Here is a 22,831-nt window from a genome sequence, read left to right as displayed (position 1 = left end):
TTGAGGAGCTGAAAGAAAATACAAGAGAGGAAAGGGTACAATGAGCTTAGGCTAAGATAGCTGATGGTAACCATGGAAATAGTTATAGAGCAGACAGACTGCAAGAGAGAAAGGAAAAATGAAAGAGAGAGGGGAGGAATTTAGAAAAGCAAGAGAAAGAATGAGACTCATGGTGAATCTTGGATCTTGAATCTTGCTTTCTAAGTTGCATTAAAACTCAGAACTAGGCAAATGGATTTAACCCTCTGATGCATGAATTATTAAGTCACAAAGGGGAAAAAATATCTTAATGTGTATTTTTACTTCAAAATAGGAATATAATCAATAATCATCATCTTTGATTTTCAAATTGATGCATTTTGGGTTGTAATGTAATGTAATCCAATAGCAACTTGTAAGTAAGCAAAGAATATTACATTTTTTGACCATTAAATTACCATAATGATATAGAATGTTATACTATATTATCATCTCTCCCTGAGTATAAATATTACATTTTGTATACATTTTTGGGGTTTTGAAGAACTTAAGACTTATTTGTTTAATTACAATACTGATTTCATATGTTGTGCAATTAGAATATCCAAGTTGCATCATTTTTACATTTTAAATAGTCACAGTATTGCTGAATGGAAATTCCTACTGAATTGCTAAGTGCACAAATATACCATTTAATGCATGGTATCCAATGAGGCAGACAGACGTATTTTCAGCTATGCAAAGTAAACTACAACAAATACATGGTACAGTAATTTCTGAATAAATGTGTGTTTTAGATCTTACTCTTTCAAAAAATATTGATCTACCTATCTGGATCTTCTGGAATAAAAGGTATATAGATACTTCAGAGGTACTTGGTCATCTATGTCATAAATTAAAATGCCTCTCCACTGAAGATTTGTCCAGCTCTGTCTCGCGTCAATGGCTCAACTTCAGTGCTGGCTGTCTCAGGCATGTGGGCCAGGCTTGGGCTTGCAGTTGTCATGGAAACACATGTCTCTATAACACGCTGATCATTTAAACAGAGCACTTCTGAAAATGAACGTTCTTGATTAAAACCATCAATAAGCCTTGTTTATTCAATGTGGGCGTGATTGTTGATGTGTTAAAGACCACATCTAATCCATGTCAAGAAGCTTGCTTGCCATCTATATGCTAGTGTAATCTACAAGCTGTTTAAATAAACTTTTAGCAGATATACGTATATAACTATGACAAGCACCACTATTACAGTTGCTTTTAGTTAGGAATTCGAACCCCTAACACTAAGTATTAAACTGTGGTGTGTAATTTTGTCACGTTTACACCTCTCGTCAACACTTGAACACCATTTTCCTTTACTAAAAAAGGGAGATTTTCGAAAACGCTCTCCAGTACCATCCATCCATCCATCCATCGTCAACCGCTTATCCTGTGTACAGGGTCGCGGGGGGCTGGAGCCTATCCCAGCTAACATTGGGCGAAAGGCGGGGGACACCCTGGACAGGTCGCCAGTCCATCGCAGGGCGCTCTCCAGTACCACATACTTAAATATTAAGAAACAAAAAATGTAAAAGAGAATGCTCTCGGGTTCCTTATACTCAAGCATACTTTGGAAAACGATGATGTTAAGAAATAGAAAACTGAGAATTTCGAAAACGCTCTTCAGTATCGCATACTTTGGAAAGCAATGACATTAAGAAACAGAAAATGGAAAAGTGGAGACTTCTGAAGACTCTTAACAAGTACTAGATAATTCTGAAAACAATTAACAGAACAGAAAACAGAGATTTTGGAAAACGCTCTAAAGGACTGTATAATTTGAGGAACTATGACATTATAAAACAGAAATGGAAAACAGATTTTCAAAACTTTTTCCAGTATCACATCATTTGGAAAATTATGACGTTAAGAAATAGAACTTATTAGTGTAGATGTGGAATTAGATTGAAGGATAGGCCTGAGCCAAAGGGACCAGAATAATACAAAGACTTGAGGCATGGGCTCTTTCAACAACACCAGTAAGCAATCACACAGAACACCCTTGCACCCACATAGCAACGTGCAAGAAACCACTTAGAACACCTTAGTAATCACATTTGCAACCACCCGCAACACCCTAGCATCATGACGATCATTTTTAGACTGGCAAACATCAATCACATTTTCTACAGAAAATGTATAACTCTACTTATATAAGACAATTAATAGCAAAGATAAAAACTAGAGTACAGGTAACAGTGTCTCTTTACTACATGTGCACTCTCAGAGTTTCGTCTACATTGTCATTTGTCTTTAGCTTGTGTAGTTGTGTAATTACACACATTCCTCCCACATAACCTGCCTCTAGAAGCCTCTCCACTCACTGACTGCCTGCAAGCATCACATCCACACACCCGGACTAGTGTGTGTGTGTGTGTGTGTGTGTGTGTGAGAGAGAGAGAGAGTGTTGAGAGAGTGAAAGAGTGAGTGAAAGATATAAAGAGAGAGAGAGAGAGAGAGAGAGAGTTTGCCCCCAGGCTTTTACATGAAGTTCTCTCCATCAAATCTCATCTCTTCCCCACCCCCCCTGTCCAGCTCAGCCCCTCTCCTCTCATCTCCACTCCTCTCTGAGCGAGAGCGCAGTAAAGACAAGGACAATCGCATGAGAGGATGCTTTGCTTTGCTGATGATATTCTTGTACGTATGACTGGAAACTAGCAAAAATAGTGACGGAATACAGCAAGACGGAGTTCCAAAGGATTTGGGAGGTCATTTCGGATTCGCTTTTAAGCAAAGTCCTCGTGCAATGACCTCTCTGTCATTTTCTTAAGATGAATCTTCACATCCGGAGCTTTAATTCATCACTATCAGTGTATCAGTTTTGGGCACAAATCATTTAAAGGGAATTTTAAACCCTGTGCTGCATTTTTTAACGTCTGTACTCCATGAGCTCTGGGGATTTTATGCATCAGTGTCACCGGCAAAGAACTGCGGAGAAGTCTGCCTCCAACTTGCACACACATTTTACACTTGCACGCATATCGGATGCATGTGTTTTACTGTTTTAGGATGTGAACGCTTAGAATATATTAATTAGTCATGTGTGGGCATGATTTGGTTTAACCTGATTCTGCGGGAAAGTTCTTGCATAGTCTTTAAATCATCGATAGCTCAGTTAAAACGCTAAACGGCGTCTGTAAATATCGCTCAAGTAAAACATGAGAGAGTTTCAACGCAGATCTGGTGTTGGTAACCACGGTAAAAGCAGAAGGGAAGTGGTTTGTCGGTTCGGGATCGTGCGTAAAGGTGCCGGTGTGCGCTGCCGGGACCAGGATCTCCCCGCCAGGCACTCTGTTGAGGAAAAACCTCTGTCAGAGGTGGAGAGAGTGACTGAGACAAGAAGGAGAAAAGAGACCCATGAACAATTCTAACAGTTGGACACTCCGGATTTGTCCTTTAATAAATATAATGCAAACATTTGTGTAAATATTTCGTAGAACAATTTAGTGCATAACAAATTCTCAGTACTCTTGTAGGTAAATACCTTTTAGACTGCATATTTAATCGAAATAGAAGTCATAAAAATAGTATAGGCGAAATACATTACATAATAATTAATCCATCTTAATGTTAACCAAATTACTATGGTATTTAGCCTAGATATGATTGCAATAATTCAATTAGATGCATATATGCATGTCTCTAGTTAAGATTGACACTTACGATGAGAATTTTGGTGTATTAGTGAAAGTTAAAGAACATGCAGAGTTTTTAATTATTGCATATAAGATTTTTGGGGGAAAATAAGATTAAGCGATTTTATATGAGGATTTATTTTGTGGCTAAAAATTGGATCTTCAGTCTGAGAAGTTTCAAAGACTTTTGAGAGTGTATGGTGCACATAGACACTTGAATACAGGCAAACATGCTTGACACGCAGGTGTGTACATCCACATATCTGTTGACCCATAGAGGTGGACTTGACATACTGATGGACAGGAATCATTCTCAAGTTAAACACAAGCAAGGGACTTAAAAGTCCAGACTAGAACATGCTTGGAGAAGGACAATTTGGACCATTTGTCTTTCTTGGTGGCTTGAAATTGCTTCTGGATCCTGGACGGAATAAGTAACCAGGAATAAGGGATTACAATTCTTTCCGCAGGTAGGAATTTATCTCCGTAATCTGAACATCTGCAGATGTGATCATTCCAAGCATGTTGATTCAATATTTAAATCAGGAACTTCATTTAGTTGAATGCATTTAAACTTAAAATGGTAAAGACTAGAAAGACAACAGAAACCAAACAGTTCACAGTAGTCAATATTTACTCACACTCATGTTATTCCAAATCTGTATGCTGCTATTTTTTAGGAGAATTATTGAAGAATCGTTACACATGTAACATGTACACATGTACAGTAACATGTTACATGTGTACATGTTACATGTGCAGTAACATGTAGTCTTTTAAAAGCTGACTTTCCTTAACTTTGATGATAATGTAACTTTTTTTTGTTTAGTTTTTTTAGATAAATGTATTCCAAACAATCGGATGACCGCATAAGTAAATCCTCATCCTAATTGGCTAGTTGTACTTCCCCTCCTGAACAATAATGGACCCTTTTTACAGACTGTAATGGCGCATTTTCGCCATATTTAGCAGCAAAAATCATGACAACTTTTTTATATTTTCAATTATTTTGCATACATTTATCACATTATACTTTGTATTATATAACCCTGGAATTAGTCTCTTTACTTTTTTCCTCTTTTGGAAAGTTGTTGAAACATACGGGCTGAGTACTGATACAGAATTCCCAATTTGATTCGATTCCGATTCAGAAGCTCTCGATTCCATATCGATTCATATGTTTATATTTTAGTTATAATGTCTCTTTTGTTTACAAATGAAGGAAATTCTCTCCCAGATAATGCTGTTAAATATACAGGGGACCTTCTTACTAGGTATAATACAAAAATATAAATTTTACTTATTTTATTTGATTATTTTTTGATAATTTTAGTCACACTTTAGCTTTAAAATGAACAAATCCATGTATTCAATCAATAAATACGATTTATTTTTACAATTTACAGGTGTTTACATTGATCTGTTGAACACGTTATGAACCAGTAATGTCTCTTTAAGAAAGACGCATGTTAATTGGTGCATGTTAACGCGAATGGCTTTATCTCATCTGTCCTACATGTGATTCGAATTAAGCATTTATTTTTTGTTGTTTCTGACTGTAAAGAACAGAATGGGTTTTAAAAGAGACCTAACTTAATGACAAATGGTCACGTGGATCTGATCTTTGGACACACATTACACGGAACAACGCTCAGTGTTGATCTTGGATCAGCAAGGATCTTGCTGCTAAATACTCCACCACTATACTACACAATCACTGGAAAGTGAAATCTAAACATTTACCAGCCAGTTGCCAATACACATTTTTGTCATATAGTGCAAAATTTCCTCTAATTGTAGTGGAGGGTTGCACAGTTAAAAGAGATCATTATAACGAAGATCGCGATGCATAGGAGAATCTATATTTTTACCCACCATTTATCTTACCTATAGATGTTTACCCTGCTATAGTTTACTTCCATGTTCCAAACCCGTATATTTGAAAAGGGTCTTTTACCGATAATTATTTTCATTTAGTTTGACACATATCTCTGCCTACATTTCTGATTTAAATCTTTAGTAATTTAATTGATGTACATCTGTTAGACTTAATTCTGGTGTATTTATTTCTAGCCTGTGAGCAGGCTTGTGGTATAATGTAAAATTGTATTGGTGTAACGTAATCAGGATACAAAAAATATGTAACTGTAATCCATTACAGTAACATAGAAACTCAATGTTATCAAATTACAGTTACATTTGGTAAACATTTTAATTGACAGGACATTTGAAGGTAAGACCCACATGAAAATCACCTTAGCTAGGTTAGCTAAAATTAGTTATAAGTGTTCAATGACAGTTTTGTCATCCGACCGTCTGTCAAATCGATAATTCGAGTAAGAATAGCTGCCAGTACTGTGGCAGGAATTGCGCAACATTGATGGTACAGCAGAAAAAACAAGCTTCTTTCCACCACCCCAGCGAATGTCCCATATTTTGGTACACAGGACGCCTGTTGTCGAATGTTTATGGTCACTCATTTTCATGATAACTTGAAACTCTATAGTTGTTCTCTGAAATGCTTTCGTGATGTAATGACAACAGTAATAGGGCAGTATTTCTTTTTATCACTATTAAAAAAATCAAAACTCTACATATATGTACGTAACTACCAAATTAATTGAAAATTTAATATGTTCTTAGGAAAAAAGTGCAATGGATAATTTATCTGATTTTGATCAAAAGGCTGTGTGAGGGAGGAATTCTTCAAATGTAACATTTCAAAACTCACAGAAAGTAGGATTAAGTCATTAAAGACACTACAAAGTTTTAAATCTATTTCGATCTATTCTATAAAACTAGGTTTGTTTTTGTTTTGTGGAATCAAAATAATTAAATCCCCCTTAATCATAAACATAGAATCACCCATAACCTTTGATCAAACTATTGCAGTCGGAAGTTAATGAATGGTGTCAGTTAATTTAAATGCTAACTGCTTTTCATCGCATACTTAGACTCTGCAGTGTTTTTGAATCTGAGGTATATCCTGTCCGATTTTGTTTAATGTTAAACAAGACATAATTCAATGCATCTGTTCTATTTCTATTTGCTTAACAAGAAAATAAGCCATTTTCTGTAGCCAATAGAGGACTCACCTTTGAGAGTTGCTCCACATTTAACATATATATATATATATATATATATATATGGGCGGTAGGAATATTTAAAGAGAGGAGACAGCGGCAGACGGAGAGAGAGAGAGAGAGAGAGAGATGCAGGCACCTATGTGTGTTTATGTATTGGGCTGAAAAGCTATTTATCTTATGTGTGTGTGTAAATAGATGTCTGTGTTTGTCAAGCCGGTCCCAGCTTCCAACTTGCCCATCTTGTGAATCGGTTACACTGGTGCCCACTGTCGTGGAGTCCTCGCTGCTTCCTTCTTCTGGGAAGCAGAGGAGCCGCTGCCATCCAGCAGGAGGAGGAGCCGTTGCTGTCTGCCAGGGGACGGAGGAGTCACTGGCTTCCAGGAGCTGGAGGAACCGCTGCCATCCATTATTGGACAGAGGAGCCGTTGACATCCACCAGGGGATGGAGGACTTGCTGCCATCTGCCGGGAGGCAGAGGAACAGCTGCCGTCCACCAGGGGACGGAAGAACGGCTGTCGTCTGACAGGAGGCGGAGGAGTGGCTGAGGACCAGTCGACAGCATGTCTGGGGCCGGTGAGCCCATCTTTCTCAGCCTCCCCACCCCATCCCTCGGCCTGTTCCCACTCCCAGGCACGTGCATGACACCATTCTGACATGCCAATGCTCCCTCCCTAGGAAGGGGGGGTGGGGGTTTGGAGGGGTAGGTCACAGCCCGGAGAATTCCCCAGCCTGAGTTTTGCAATGGGGGTATGTGGTGAGCAGGTCAGATTCGAGCAGCGTCTGGTGAATGAGTTCCACCTGTGTGCCACACCTGTCTCGAAATCCAGTGAGGGGTAATGGGAGTATCTAAGGAGAGGAGACAGTGTCAGGCAGAGAGAGAGAGAGACCCATGAAGCTGTGTGTGTGTGTTCGATGTGTCTGCGGGGAAGCAGCATGTGAAGTTGTTTTATGTTATGAATTACGAAATAAATGTCTACGTGTTTGTCAAGCTGGTCCCAGCTTCCTCCTTGCCCATCTTGTGAATTGTTACAGGAATATAATGCAGGAGTTCAATACCGAACTGATGCGGATTGTTAGAAACGAAGATCGATGGTGCGATGAACCAGATGGCAAAACCAGAAAAGTTCATTGAAATTCAAAAGAAGATCGCAATGTACAGTATGCAATTGTAACTATATCAGATATTATTAATAAAACACAGGAACTCATTGCATGGGCATTTTGTGCCCCCATATTTTGAATTTCTGAGATATTTTTGTCAGTTTTTCAGAGTCAATGTTAATTTCTGACATATTGTCATTGTATCTTTCTAAGGTATATAAAAAGTTTGTTTTAAACATAAAGTTGCAAGTAAACAAGATATTCCCACATATATATCAAACTACGTGTGTTAATTGCCCACCTTAAAAACAAATTAAGTTTGATCAGTGGTTAAAAGTGTTCAGGCGGTTCCCTCGTACCCGAATGAATGGCTCCTTCCCAGAATAAAATGAAATATGCAGAAAATCACCATATTACAGTATCACTTGTATAGTGACAGGGTAGAAAGTCTTGGAGAAGCTAGAGAAGAGAGGACACCAGTGGCAGTTTATGAGAGCTGCTGAGCTCATGATGCTGTGCCCTGCAGGCTTCTGTTGAGCCGCACACAGCGTGTTTTAGTTTATAAACAGATTTAACACTTAGAACGTTCTTCTTCCCAAAAATTCAGAAATATTTAAAAAAAAATTACTTTGTAATTGTGGTGAAAAATATGAAGTCAATATGAATAATCAACTCAAGTAAAGTAAGTAAAAAAGTACTAGTATGTAAAATATTCTGTGAAAAATGTACTCAAGTACTTTGACGAGAGTAGATGTAATTCGTTACTTTCCACCTCTGGTTACAGATCAAAGTTTACAATCTGATCTACAGAATATGACATGATGATGGCAACATTTCTGAAAAATTATGAATACACATATCACGGCAGTTTTTTGGTTAATTGTACACTCTGTGGTGCTTAAAGCGCCTTTTGAATTTTACATTAACAAAACGTACCTACTTACCCCAAACCTACACTAACTGATTGTGGAACGCTCTCGCTCTGAGAGAGGGAAAACACAGGAAAACTTCCTCAGATAACAGGGTTTTTAATATTCCTTTTACACAGTACACATTAATGTCTTTCGTGGGAACACTGGGTTCCCTTGTCATTCTCTCTCTCGCCCTCGAGGCTCTGTCGCTGCTGCTTTATATGCCGCTCTCCCCATGCTTACTGAAATTAGACACAGGTGTTAGACATAATTTAGCTCAGGTGTAAGCGCCCTTACCGCTTTTCTCTCCCGGACGGGTGCTTGACCACGCCCCCGCTGCCACACTGATAGAGACATAAAAAGCTAATTTTGGCCTAAAAACAACTGCTGAAGCAACCATGTCATTTTGTGGCTCATGTATCGACTTGCATGCTTTTCAGGACTACTACTTTGGACAGTTGAGCTAAACGCAATTTGACCATTCTCGAATAACGTGTGTCGAATGCTTATAAATGCAGTTGGTTATGTAAAGCAAATGTTAAAAGTCATGCGCTGATGTCAAAATATGTAATTGTGGGGGGCCTGGGTAGCTCAGTGGTAAAAGATGCTGGATACCACCCCTGGAGTTTGCTAGTTTGAATCCCAGGGCATGCTGAGGGACTCCAACCAGGTCTCCTAAGCAACCAAATTGGCCCGATTGCTAGGGAGGGTAGAGTCACATGAGGTAATCTCTTTGTGGTTGCTATAATGTGGTTCGTTCTCTGTGGGGCGCATGGTGAGTTGAGCGTGGATGGCGTGAAGCCTCCACACGCGCTATATCTCTGTGGCAACACGCTCAACAAGCCATGTGATAAGATGTGTGGGTTGACGGACTCAGACGAGGAGGCATTTTTGAGGTGATTCGGATTGAGTCGAATCATTATGTGACCACAAGGACTTAATAGCACATTGGAAAAAAACAGTTATCCTTTTGTTTTCCACAAAAAAATTTGCAGCGTACAGGTTTGGAACATCATGAGGGAGAGTAATTAATGACAGAATTTTCATTTTTAAGTGAGCTATCCCTTTAACACCCATTCTCAATAAGCCTTCATTTCAAATAATATTGTTTTCAATCCTTTATTCTTATTGGCAAGCCCTAATCACCATTACAAATCCATTTTAGGCATACATATCGATCAGTTTGCAATTCCACACGTATCAATCAGAGACTGAGGAGTTATTGTCATTTATTTTCCATTAGTTTCACTTTTATCATTTCCCCCCCCCCCCCCTCCTCTCACTGTCTCTCTCTCTCTTTCTCTTCTGTTCTGTCTCTCTCAAAGGGAATGAAGCTTGAAGCTGATTCCACCCACACACTTCAGCTCCGGCTTTTAGCTTGACATCAGATTTACATTGAGAATAAAAAGTACACACACACACGCTCTCACCCACACAGAGCTGTGCACAAAGGAACATACTTTTACACATCTATGTTGGAAAGAATATTAAAAGAATAGTTCACCCCAAAATGAAAATTCTGTAATTTACTCACACTCATGTCATTTTAAAACCATATGGCTTTCTTTCATACACTGAACACAAAAGGAATTTTTGAAGAATATCCTGGCTGCTCTTTTTTAGTTCCTTGTCCATTTAACCGTCTTGTCCTCTATGACATGTGTGTTCACATGTGTGTGGGTCTGTGTTCCATCACTTTAGTGTTTCATCATGTGTCTCTGTTAGTCAAATGTAAGGTACTAGAAAAATGTTGCCATGGCAACCAAATAAAGAGCCTGGATTTAGATAAAAAAAGGATCGAGAGAGAACTGAAATAAATGGAAGTATCGAGCTTTACGTTGGCTTTCAGTTTTGCATAATTAAAAGGAATCGTAACCTTTGGCCTGCAACCAGAATCAGTCCATTAAGCCCTGCGCTTCCTAAAGGACGTTTATAAGGGGGAACATAAAAACATTAATTTGTACTTTTTACACACTTGTTATCCCTTGTGACCATTTAAAGTGAGCCTTTAAAGTGAATTGCATCTCTAGTTTATTTTTGGACCTTCTGAAATTTATATTGAAATCTGTAGATAGATTGAGAGTAATTAATTGAATGTAACTACTGAATAATTTGTTGAAACTGTCCTTATTTGACTCTCTTATTTTAACTGTTTTACAATGTACTGTGGTGGTACTGTGACGCAATTAAACGGTAATACAGTGGTACTTTGATATAATATGGTTTTGAATGATCATCATTTTCATATACCATGATGTTTATTGTTTACATGGTATTCCAACACTGTAAAAAGTGGAAATGTGCACATATTGAACTAAGATGATGTTACAGTCTTTTTTATCCAATATGTGAGTTGCAAAATGATTCACCTGTTTTTGGCCACATTTGCTTGTGATATGAAAAGAGAGAGTATTTCATTGCCAGTTTATTAAATGCAAAGTAGCACTTCTGAATGATACAGTAGTTAATAAAGTGTTCCAGTTGTGCTAAACTTTCAATTTCAATTAGTCAATTAAAAGATTATTCACCGATTCGCTTGCAATATCACTTTAAAATATTCTCTGAAGTCTTGGTATGTTTTAGTTAAAAATGTTGTAGGTAAATACAGCTGACAAGTCATAACAAAAATAGTAGAGATGGCGAAATCGCACAAATTCGGTTCGTACAAAAACGTACAACTTTTACTTCCACATATAAAAATCAAGGAACCGGCAAACTATGTTATTACAAACTTAAGTTTAACCCTTAACCCAAACCTAAACATAACCATAATGTTTAACCCAAACCCCTAAAACAAAACCATGATTTTAATAGAAAATATTTCTATATTATTGTAACATTTGGTGTCCTAAGGAGTCAAGAGGAGACGCAGGAATAGTAACTTTAAATCCTTTATTCACAAAGCTGGAGTAGAGCAAACACTGGAGTAGAGCAAACACTGGAGTAGGGCAAACACTGGAGTAGGGCAAACATAACAATACAATTCAAGGACTGACCACTACTGACAAACCTAGAGGGTATATACACTTGGAACTTAATAAGGGAATGACATACAGGTGGGGATAACGAGGGAGTGATCAGGGCAGTGACTTCTGGGAAACGTAGTGCAGGAGAGAACTTCAAAATAAGAGTCCTTGAATGTGGTGAAGACAGACTGTGACATTATCCCCCTCTTTAAATGGGCGACTCCTGGCACCCCAAGACAGATGACGGTAGGGAAACACAGAAGAAAGATCCCATGAGGATGATCGGGGCCTGTGGGGGCGGCTTCCGGGCTGGGAATGGATCAGCAGGCCTGGGAGGCAGCCACAGGATAGGGACTGGTTCAGGAGGCCTGGGAAGTGGCCGCAGGACAGGGACTGGGTCTGGAGAGAGAGGGTCAGGAGACCTGGGAGGCGGCTGCAGGACAGGGACTGGTTCTGGAGGTCTGGGAGGCGGCCGCAGGGCAGGAACTTGTTCTGGAGGCATGGGAGTGAGCGGAGCCGTGGAAGGCTCTGGGGGCGGAGCCGTGGGGGGCGGAGCCGTGGAAGGCGGAGCATTTCCATCACATGTGTTCAAAAGAACTAAATCGTCAGTTCCAGAGAAATTGTAGCCACTGTGACTCGCAGAACACAGTGTTTAGAACACGCAGACAAAACACTTTAGAAGAAAGTGTCTCTTTTGCGGTGCGAATATATATATTTTCCAAAGTGTCACTAAACCTGGTCTTCGGCACAGATCAACTTTGTATTTGACTTATATGCTCTGCAAACTCTATACAGGCTTTTGATTTTCAGGACACTGTTATTTTAGGATGACCAGAGCAACATTTCAGATGTGATGATTCGTCCACTGGTTGGTCCAGTTATGAAAAAGTTATTATATATAGTCACATGATATCTTATTTTGCATCTTATCTTGTATTACTAAATAATTAAATAGGAGCTTATTCGATAAATTTGTTACCATAATAATTTTTGCAATTTCGGAGGCCTGGGTAGCTCAGTAAACAAAGATGCTGACAACCACCCCTGGAATCGCGAGTTCGAATCCATGGTGTGCTGAGTGATTACAGCCAGGCTTCCAAAGAAACCTATTGGCCCGGTTGCTAGAGTGGGTAGAGTCACGTGGGTTACCTTCCTCGTGGTCCCTATAAGGGTGTTCTCGCTCTCGTGGGATGCGTGGTGAGTTGTGCATGGATGCCGCAGTGAATGGCGTGTGCCTCCACACGCGCTAGGTCTCTGCAGTAACGCAATCAGCAAGCATGTGATAAGATGCATGGGCTGACTGTCTTAGAAGTGAGATTCATCCTCCTTCACTGCACCACCACCACAAGGAATTAGAGTGCATTGGGAAATGGGCATGCGAAATTGTATATATATATATATACATATATACACTATATGGACAAAAGTATTGGTACACCTACACATTACGCCTACACAAGCTTTTATGACATCCCATTCTAAATCCATAGGCATTAATATCGAGTTGGTCCCCCCTTTGCAGCTATAATAGCTTCCACTCTTCTGGGAAGGCTTTCTACAAGATTTTGGAGTGTGTCTGTTGGAATTTGTGCCCATTCTTTCAGAAGAGCATTTGAGAGGTCAGACACTGATGTTGGATGAGAAGGCCTGGCTTACAATCTCAGTTCTAGTTTATCCCAAAAGTGTTCGATAGGGTTGAGGTCAGGGCTCTGTGCGGGCCATTCAAGTTCTTCCACACCAAACTCATCCAACCATGCCTTTATGGACCTTGCTTTGTGCACTGGGGCACAGTCATGCTGGAACAGAAAAGGGCCTTCCCCAAACTGTTCCACAATGTTAGAAGCATAGAATTAACATTTCCCTTCAGTGGAACTAAGGGGCCTAGGCCAAATTTCCTATGCAGGAAATGTTCTCCTGGCATTCGCAAAACCCAGACTCATCCATCAGACTGCCAGATAGAGAAGTGTGATTCTCCACAGAACACGTTCCACTGCTCCAGAGTCCAGTGGTGGCGTGCTTTACACCACACCTTCTGACGCTAGACATTGTGCTTGGTGATGTAAGGCTTGCATACAGCTGCTCGACCATGAAGCTCCCGGCACACAGTTTTTGTGCTGATGTTAATGCCTGAGGAGGTTTGGAACTCTGAGTCAGTAGAGTGTTGGCGACTTTTACGCACTATGTGCCTCAGCACTCGGCGATCCCGTTCTGTAACTTTACGTGGTCTGCCACATCGTGGATGAGTTGCTGTTGTTCCTAAACGCTTCCACTTTGCAATAATCATGAAATATCTTGGAGGGAAGAAATTTCACGAACTGACTTGTTGCAACAGTGGCATCCTATGACAGTACCACGCTCGAATTCAGTGAGCTCTTTAGAAAGACTTATTCTTTCACAAATGTTTGTAAAGGCAGACTGAATTGCTAGGTGCTTGATTTTATACACCTGTGTCAATGGGACTGAACAAAACACCTGAATTCAATGATTAAGATGTGTGGCCAAATACTTTTGTCCATATATTGTAAATATATATATATATATATATATATATATATATATAGTTTATGCAAATTTCTTCTTATCAAATAAATAAATTATCCACTTTTAGTGTGCGTAAAGTTGTTTAAGTGCAAATTTGGAGATTTTATTTGCATCTTGGTGTTTTCATCCAGTATATTTGAAATCCCAAAATGCGTAAAAATACATGGATGGAAAACCCAGCTAAAAATAACTGATAACTTAGAGCAAATACATAAACATCGAAAACTTAATATCAAATGTTGTCAAAAGGCTAAAAAATATTTAAATAAAATGTGTTTCGCCTTTTTTGTGTATTTTAGCATGTTTGGAACCCAGTATTGACCAATCTGCATCTAGGACTGGTATTGCAATTTACAACAAGTGATACAATACTATTTTCATATAACTTCTTGATATGCCAATATAAACTTTATTATATATCCCTTTATTATAGCCAATATAAACAAGAACGTTGGTCTCAGGTGAATCAATATGTGAAATACTGTACTGTATGTAAAATATTTGACTGTAACTGATATGTTTGGATGGATAGATGGATAGATTTAAAAAATGTTAGTCTTACGTTTAAGATCTCAGAAGAGCTGCTGAAATTGAAAGTGAATAACGTCTAGAGAATGGAATGGGAATGGACATAAGAGGTGAAGAGAAGGAAAATGCTTTCATAAAAAAAGAGAGAGGCAGAGAGATGGATAAATACACTATTTGATTTATGTAAAATAGTTGTGTGGGTGGAAGGCGAGAGAACTGTATGGCTGTGTTACTGTGTGTGTGTGTGTGTGTGTGTGTGTGTGTGTGTGTGTGTGTGTGTGTGTGTGTGTGTGTGTGTGTGTGTGTGTGTGTGTGTGAGTGAGCTTAAGAGATGAGAGAGAGAGAGAGAGAGAGAGAGAGAGAGAGAGAGAGACAGACAGATTGCATTGGCTGGAGAGACAGTGGGTATTTACACCCAGATTTATGAGAGGGTTATCACAGCACAGAGCAGGAGAGAATGATGATGTGGTGGCAGAGGACTGATTCTTTAAGTCTGTTCCCCTCCCAGCACCTCTGTATTCATTACAATGGCCATGCATTTATTTCTGTTGGTCTTATTCTAATGGCTTTACGTTCCTGAGCAATAGTCGTGTCTACAGTTCTGCCATTGACTGTGATTCTGAAGTCGGTATTCACTCAAGGATGGCAGTCAATAAGCACTTTGTTTGCAAGTGCCATCTCTTAGGCCTGGAGTTAGACTGGTTTATTTCTCTGCACACTGGGTACACAATTTGGTTTTTACCACTCCTGCCAATGGAGGGTAATTTGAGAGAATTTACCTGCTTTAAATATTTCTTACTGGCCTTGAAACTTTACTTTGCATAATGTTTAGTATTTTTGTCTTATATATATATATATATATATACACACACACACTACAGTTCAAAAGTGTTAGAACAATGAGACATTTTTGTGAGAAATGTACAGTATGCTTATGTTCGCCAAGGATGCATTAAATTGATCATAAATTACAGTAAAGACATCTACATATAATGTTACAATTGACTATTTTTATTTAAACAAATACCGTATTCTTCAGACTTTCTGTTCATCCAAGAATCCTCTTGCAGCAATGCAAGTGTTTGGCATGTGCTGTTCCTTGAAGCTTATAGGACCTGTGAGGAGTCTTTCTCAAACTATAGAGACTTGGATGTAATTGTTTTCTTGCTGTTGTGCATTTGGGCCATTTACTTCCCTCTTTGTCCTGGTTAGAACCAGGTTGATTTCTTCTTTCAAAACAGTAGTGCATGGAATAGCCTTCTTTTATATCTCTTTCTCTCTCCAAACAAGTTAATTAAAAATAGACTCATGAATTTCAAAAGAAATTTGTTTCTTTTTGGCCATTTTTAAATCCAAAATTTGACTTACGTCACTTGTAAGAAACGTAAGTGTACTCAATAACTCAACAATTGGAAAAAGACACTGTATTTCGATTTCCACACTTCATTAAGTACTGTAGCACAGCCATTTTTCAACTGTTCTGAATTATTTTTTTATGTTTCTTAAGTACCAAGTTAGCACATTGGAATGATTTCTTAAAGCATAGTTCACCCAAAAATTTAATTTCTCTCACCGTTTACTCACTCTCATGCCATCCCAGATGTGTATGACTTTCTTTCTTCTGCAGAACACAAATTAAGATTTTAGAAGTATATTTCAGCTCTGTAGGTCCTCACAACACAAGTGAATGGGTGCCAAAATTCTGAAGCTCCAAAAAATGGTAAATGGTCTGCACTTATATAGCGCCTTTTTAACCTTAGAGGTTACCAAAGTCTCATTCATCCATTCACACACACATTCACAAACCAATGGCTGCAGAGCTGCCATGCAAGGCGCTAGCCTGCCATTGGGAGCAACTTGGGGTTCAGTATCTTGCCCATCGGGAATCGAACCACCAACCCTGCGATTAGCGGCCAACCTGCTCTACCACCTGAGCCACAGCCACCCCATAAGCACATTACGGCAGCACTAAAGTAATCCATATGACTCCAGTGCTTAAATCCATATCTTCAGAAGTGATATGATAGGTGTGGTTGAGAAACAGATCAATATTTAAGTAAATTTTTTGCAAGAAATTCTTCTCTCTGACCAGTAGGGGGCTTATGCATAAAGAATGTGAATCACCAAAAACAAAAGAAAAAGAAAGTGAAAGTTAAATTGGAGATTGACTGAGCAGGGAGGAGAATTGATGCTAAAAATTGACAAATATATATATGTTTCTCACCCATGCCAATCATATCACTTCTGAAATCATTGATTTAACCACTAGAGTATTATTTATTACTGTTATGTTGATTTATGTGATTTTTGGACCTTTAAAATGTTGGCACCCATCCACTTGCATTGTATGGACCTAAAGAGATATTCTTCTAAAAGTCTTAATTTGTGTTCTGCTGAAGAAAAAAAGTAATACACATTCGGGATGGCATAAGGGTGAGTAAATGATGAGAGAATTTTAATTTTTGGGTGAAATATTCCTTTAAGGATTAGGTGACATGTTATATTCTCAGAATACTGGAGTAATGACTGCTGAATTTCTTTAAATAAATACAAATATAAAACACATTTCAAACAGTAAAACTAATTTGCAACATTAGGCTACTATTGTTTTTGGCAGTATTTTTTTTATTAATTTAACACAACTTATTGAACAGAAGCATCAGTTCTATCAGGAAGACTTGCAGACTTGAGTGAAATTTAAGATGACATTTATTTGATTAATATAAAACAGAAAAGTAATAACTCTCTTTGGTGTAGGCCCCGTCTGGCAGTCCGAAAAAGTTGTACTTGGAACAGTCATGTCCTTCCAGAGATAGGAGGCAGGGGCGAGGAGCCGACCTCATACAGGATGGGACTCAACTGGTGGTGGTGGGGTAGTGGAGGTTTCCGTGTTAGCACACAGAAACAGCAATGTGATGGATTGTGAGCAGACTTATAAAGCAATGCCTTACATGTGATTGGCTAGGAATTACCCAGCTAATGTTGCGATGATGTACAGCTGCTAGTCTTCCTGCTAGAACTACGCCATGCTTACATTTCCTTACAAAAAAAGACTTTTGAAGGGTAGGGTATACGGTACTTTTGGAATATATAATGGGACTATTTGGCTGTTTTTCCCCTTTGTATATTTGTGACAAACAGCACTGGTCATTGATTCTGTTTCGAAACACAGTGAACTGCCTGGTTGTCTACTGACTACATAGGCTGCACCCTAACGAATAAATGGAGACTCAAATGTGTCTGATGTGCAACTCATACAAATAGCGAAGCGCATAGAAGACTCAACTCACAATTGATTTCAATGGATTCTAGTTTTAGCATTTTGTTGAGAAAACAACGTAATACTCTAATAAGCATGAAAATACACAGCACTTGCAGTAATTAGGTAAAATAATCAATAACTAATTAGATTGAATAAAAACTAATTCTGTATTCAATTAAATATAATTAGGCTATATAATTGAGAATCATCGGCCATCTTGGATGCAGTTTTTCTCTGAAATTGTCACAGTGCATCATGAGAATAGAGTTTAGGATTAGGCCAAAAGAAGCTATCTTAGCTGACAGCATAATCATGCTGCCTACCTTTTGGAACAGCCTACGCATCATGCCTATGATGCCTTAAAATTAACAGTTCTATAGTGTTGCAGCATCATATATGAGATGCACCAGTCTCCGTGTCTCGGTTGAAACGCAAACTGTCACAAAAATTAAATAACACATAATTGCAATTAATTTCAATAGCTTCATGTAAGGAATATTCCACAGTATAGGACAGTACGTGTGGCCACATTCAATTAGAAATACCCTACTTACAGTTTTTGTCACCCATGAGTATTTTTATTCTGCAATCAAAAGTCATCTCAACATGGTGTTCAACAAAATAACTGACAACAGTTTACTCTGGATAAAAGCTAACTGCTAAATGAATAAATATGTATTAATATTTAATAACATGAAGGCTGTTCCAAAAGGTTATGCTGGTTCATAAGATATGTTGTTTTAGCCCAATTCTAAGGTAGCATCATGCGTATCCTATCCCGGTTAGGTGATCCCAGAATGCACTGTGATGGGCACTGTGGAAAAAGTAAATCCAAGGTGGTGGACGAAGCAAAATACATTTCTATTGTTAATGTACTTATATTCAATACTAAAAATTATTCATAAAAATATGACTGAAAACTTATTTTAACCAAAATGCATGTGTGCTATATATATTGATGATACTCATAAGAGTATCGCGCCACTCCTCTCGCATAACCTGTATTGAAATCAGTTTGCAAGTTGAGTCCCCTGTGCGTTGCGCATGAGGAGCACTTTGCCGACTTTGTAGAGTGTTCCAAATCGGTCTGTTATGAGGCTCCATTTCAGTTAGGATGCTGCATAAAAGACAGCTGCCTATGTAGGCATAATACCGCAAGGCAGCTCACTAAGATTTTGAGCAGACCCATTAAGATCCCTATTTTTATAGTGCTACGTATGAAGCGCATTGCTTAGAAATACACCACAGGTGAAAGTCAGTGGGCATGGTCAAGGAGGTTTGGTATTTTCGTGTAAGCATGCGCAATGTCTAGGTGCAAGCGTGTTGGCAAAATCGCAAGTGCAAAGTACAAGCGATAAATAAAGACAGCCTGTTCATAAGACAATGGTAATTAGTGTAAATCAATTGTATGCATAAGTGTTCATTTATGTCCTTGCAACTGGTTGCATTAAAAAATCGAGAGGAATCAGGATACAATACATACTAGTGAACAATAATAGTGAATATGGTGAAATATTTTTTTTTTACAACTGGTAAGAGGATTCAATATATCTTTTTTTTATTATATTAGTTTAAAATTAAGATTAAAAGGCTTACTACAATGGCAGTTGTCATCAAACATATAGAAAGGAGAGAGTAAAAATCCAGTAAATCTTTATAAGCATGGAAAAGGTGGTGCTCGTCGGGACTAATTGGGTCCTACTTTATATTAGGTGCATTTAACTACAATGTACTAACAATAAAATACATACAAGTCCATGTAAGTACAATGCAACAACACGTATGTACATAAGAAGTACATCGTATCAAATGCTTTAGTACATAGTAGTTAAAGACACCTAACATAAAGTGGTTCCCGTATTGCTCAAACACTCCCACCAATGCCCAGTTGTGCAATGCGCTGGCACGAAAATTGCATTTAGAATTAGAGCTTTCACGAAGCTCTCTTAGTGCTGCTTAGCACGCTCACGAAAAAAGAGCCCAAAGTTTTGTATTCAGAGAAATCAAACTTAATTTAGTGGGGTTAATGGTGTAATGTAAACGTTCACATACAACACGAAGCGAGCATTTCGCGTGGTGCGATTACATACAAAGTTAATGCAAAGATGCGAATAGACTCAAACAGATCCGAATGAAGCGAATGGCGCAACTCGAACAGACGCGAATGAGGCGAATGGCGCAACTCGAACATGCGAAATCGCTTCATTCGCATATTCACGTGAGTAGGAATTTTTCAACTCGAACGAAAAATTTGCATGACGCGTTGTTGCGAAAGCCAATCAGCATTGAGATTATCTGGATGTCACCGAGATACTGACGTAGTAGTAGAAGAAATCTGGAAAAATTGATGAAAATCAATTACATGTACAGTGACTGGACGAAAAAAGAAATCGCTTGGAGGAAAGTGAGCGAGGAAGTTGAACTACCTGGTAAGTTCTGAAAATATGCGCATCTACTTGATTCCAGCTATTGGTTGTACTTTACTATGAACCAAGACGAAGAAGCCCCTCCTCCTGTCCTTTTCCGGAAGAGAAGGGGAAATACTCGTGGGTTCGCGTTACTTGTGCGAAAGAGAGTTTAAACACAAATTTATAATCCAGCGGTCAAACTCTCATGAGCAATGCAATACGGAAAATTTTTTTGCGTTGTATGTGAACGCACCATAATGCTTAAAACAAGAAAAAACCTATTTGCCAATGGAGCAGGAAAAATACAGTGAACTTGCTTTCTCTTTGATTTTTTTTTAACCCCATTGGCAATTTATTTTTTAGCTTTCTCTTCATTATGTCATTTTGCTTCATAAGTAAATTTATATTGTTTTAAGAATGCTTGCATGGAATAGAATGTGATACATTTTTGTAACTATCTACTTAAGTGATTTGCATTAGCTCATGACTCCCTCTCTCTTTCAGAAAACGCTCGGCTCCGGCGGAAAAGCATCGCCACCGGGAAACAGCCAAGCATGGAGATCCCACCCACTGCCCCCCCTCAACCCTTTCGACAATCCGTGAGTACCCCTCCGTCCCGTCCCCACTCCCTTTCCCCCTCCCTCTCCCTCTCTCTCCCATCCTCGGTGCATCCTTTCGCACCATGGACTTCTGACCACAGGTCAGCGTGCACTCCTCCTCGGCCCTTGTCGCCTGCTCTCTCCCCATCTCCTTTCAGCGCCCTCCCCTGTTCACAGCCTCAAAAGCGAGTGAGCACCCCTCCACTCGCTCGTTCTCTTCCTCTCTCCCCGCCTATCTCTCAAACTCTCCCTCACTCGGTCCCAGTCTCTCACTGGGCTGCTGGAGAGTGGAATTTTGTGGGTTCTGATCCAGAGACTGGACCCAAGGTGGCGCCACTGCCCTCGTTTGAGGTATGTTATCAAACTGGGGTGGGAATCAGCAGGGATCTGGCGATGCAATATTAAATGGATATCTGGGTCACAATACAATGTTATTGCAATTCTTTATGTTTAGTTTATTGCAATTTGCTGCGATATTGTACTTGTTTCTAAAATATCTTCATTGGACTTTGGTGCTCTGGGAAACACTACAAAAAATGCATCTATAATCTATATTTTTGTCTAGTTTTCCGTTAAATTGATCCTTAAAGCAAGATAAATGTACATGAGAAGCAAAATTGCTTAAGATAATGTTTTCAGAAAATCTATCTTGAAAATCTATGTTTTTCGCAAAAATAAAATTGCGAACATAATCGAGAATCGAGCATAAATCTAACAAACGTTTGTGAGTTTTATTGGTCATGATACAATAACATTGAAATTCTTAATGTTTAGTGTTTTACAATTCAAAACTGTGATATATTGCGATCTTTTATTCACTTGTTTCTCATTTAACATCTTGGAATTGGTGGTTTGTGCAACAAAAATTATTGCTGAAAATAATTTTCTTAATTTGTATTTTTGTATAGTTTGCTTGCTAAAATACCTAAACATTCTTTAAAAAGATACATTTACATAAGAAGCAAAATTGCTTAAGATATTTAGACTTGTTTTCAGATAATATATCTGTGATATCTATATCTGACTGTGAATAGTGAATGTCTACAATGTCATCTGAAACTGAAAACTATTCATTTTAAATTATGCTGCATCCAAGCCGCTAGGTGTCAGTGTAAGTCCAAGATGACACAAAGACTGAAGTTACTGATTTAATGAAGTTAGCCCATTAAAAGTTTTTATTTACAATGTTGTTTTGATCATAAATCCAACAACATTTATTGAGCTTTATGCTTAAAATAATAATAAGGAAAAAAAGTTGGATTAGTATAGAGCTTAAAATGGAAAATGTGCACGGACATCCTTTTAAAATTAAACAAGTTATAGTCTTATATTTTCAGCTTTTTCTGAGTTTGCATTTTGGTCAAAAACAAACAATTGAGTTGACTTGACCTAAATCCATAGTATTTCGACACTTGGTTTTTGCCCAAAAATATTAATGTAAAATGTAGTATAAAATATTGTTTGCATTATAATATTAATACAGTATTTTGAGGTAAAATATAACTATACTTTAAAATATATCGATCACTATCAGCTGACTTCTCTCTGATACAGCTTTTACTGTGTGTTCAAGCGGCCGACGTGAGCTAGAAGGTGTTAGACAAACAGTTAGTCACGCAGGAAGCAAACATGTTCATCTGCTTCAAAGCCAATGCTTGACTCATTCTGTGTCAGTTCATCTAAATAACAGGTCATTGGTGTTCATTGTGATTAACCAAAGAAGGTCTTTTTTATATATATTTAATATAATTAATAAAAAATAATCATTTGAAA

At 38.4% G+C, this 22,831-nt stretch overlaps 1 protein-coding gene across 7 annotated transcripts in view; it reads left to right on the top strand.

Moving 5' to 3' along the window:
- syngap1b (synaptic Ras GTPase activating protein 1b) overlaps nucleotides 1-22,831 on the top strand; it is a 172,420-nt gene that overhangs the window by 96,808 nt on the left and 52,781 nt on the right. For 6 of the 7 annotated variants that reach the window (XM_052144284.1, XM_052144282.1, XM_052144281.1 and 3 more), the window contains exon 4: nucleotides 20,964-21,058. In XM_052144284.1, the coding sequence (XP_052000244.1) occupies nucleotides 20,964-21,058 (95 nt within the window). Of the gene's footprint in view, nucleotides 1-4,037; nucleotides 4,127-20,963; nucleotides 21,059-22,831 lie in introns of those variants that run through there. The other variant, XM_052144286.1, reaches the window with a different exon arrangement.

Source organism: Xyrauchen texanus, chromosome 15, assembly GCF_025860055.1.
Source record: "Xyrauchen texanus isolate HMW12.3.18 chromosome 15, RBS_HiC_50CHRs, whole genome shotgun sequence".
Taxonomy (NCBI): Eukaryota; Metazoa; Chordata; class Actinopteri; order Cypriniformes; family Catostomidae; genus Xyrauchen; species Xyrauchen texanus.
Note: the sequence above shows the minus strand (reverse complement) of the source record. Positions and strands in the feature narration are given on the sequence as shown.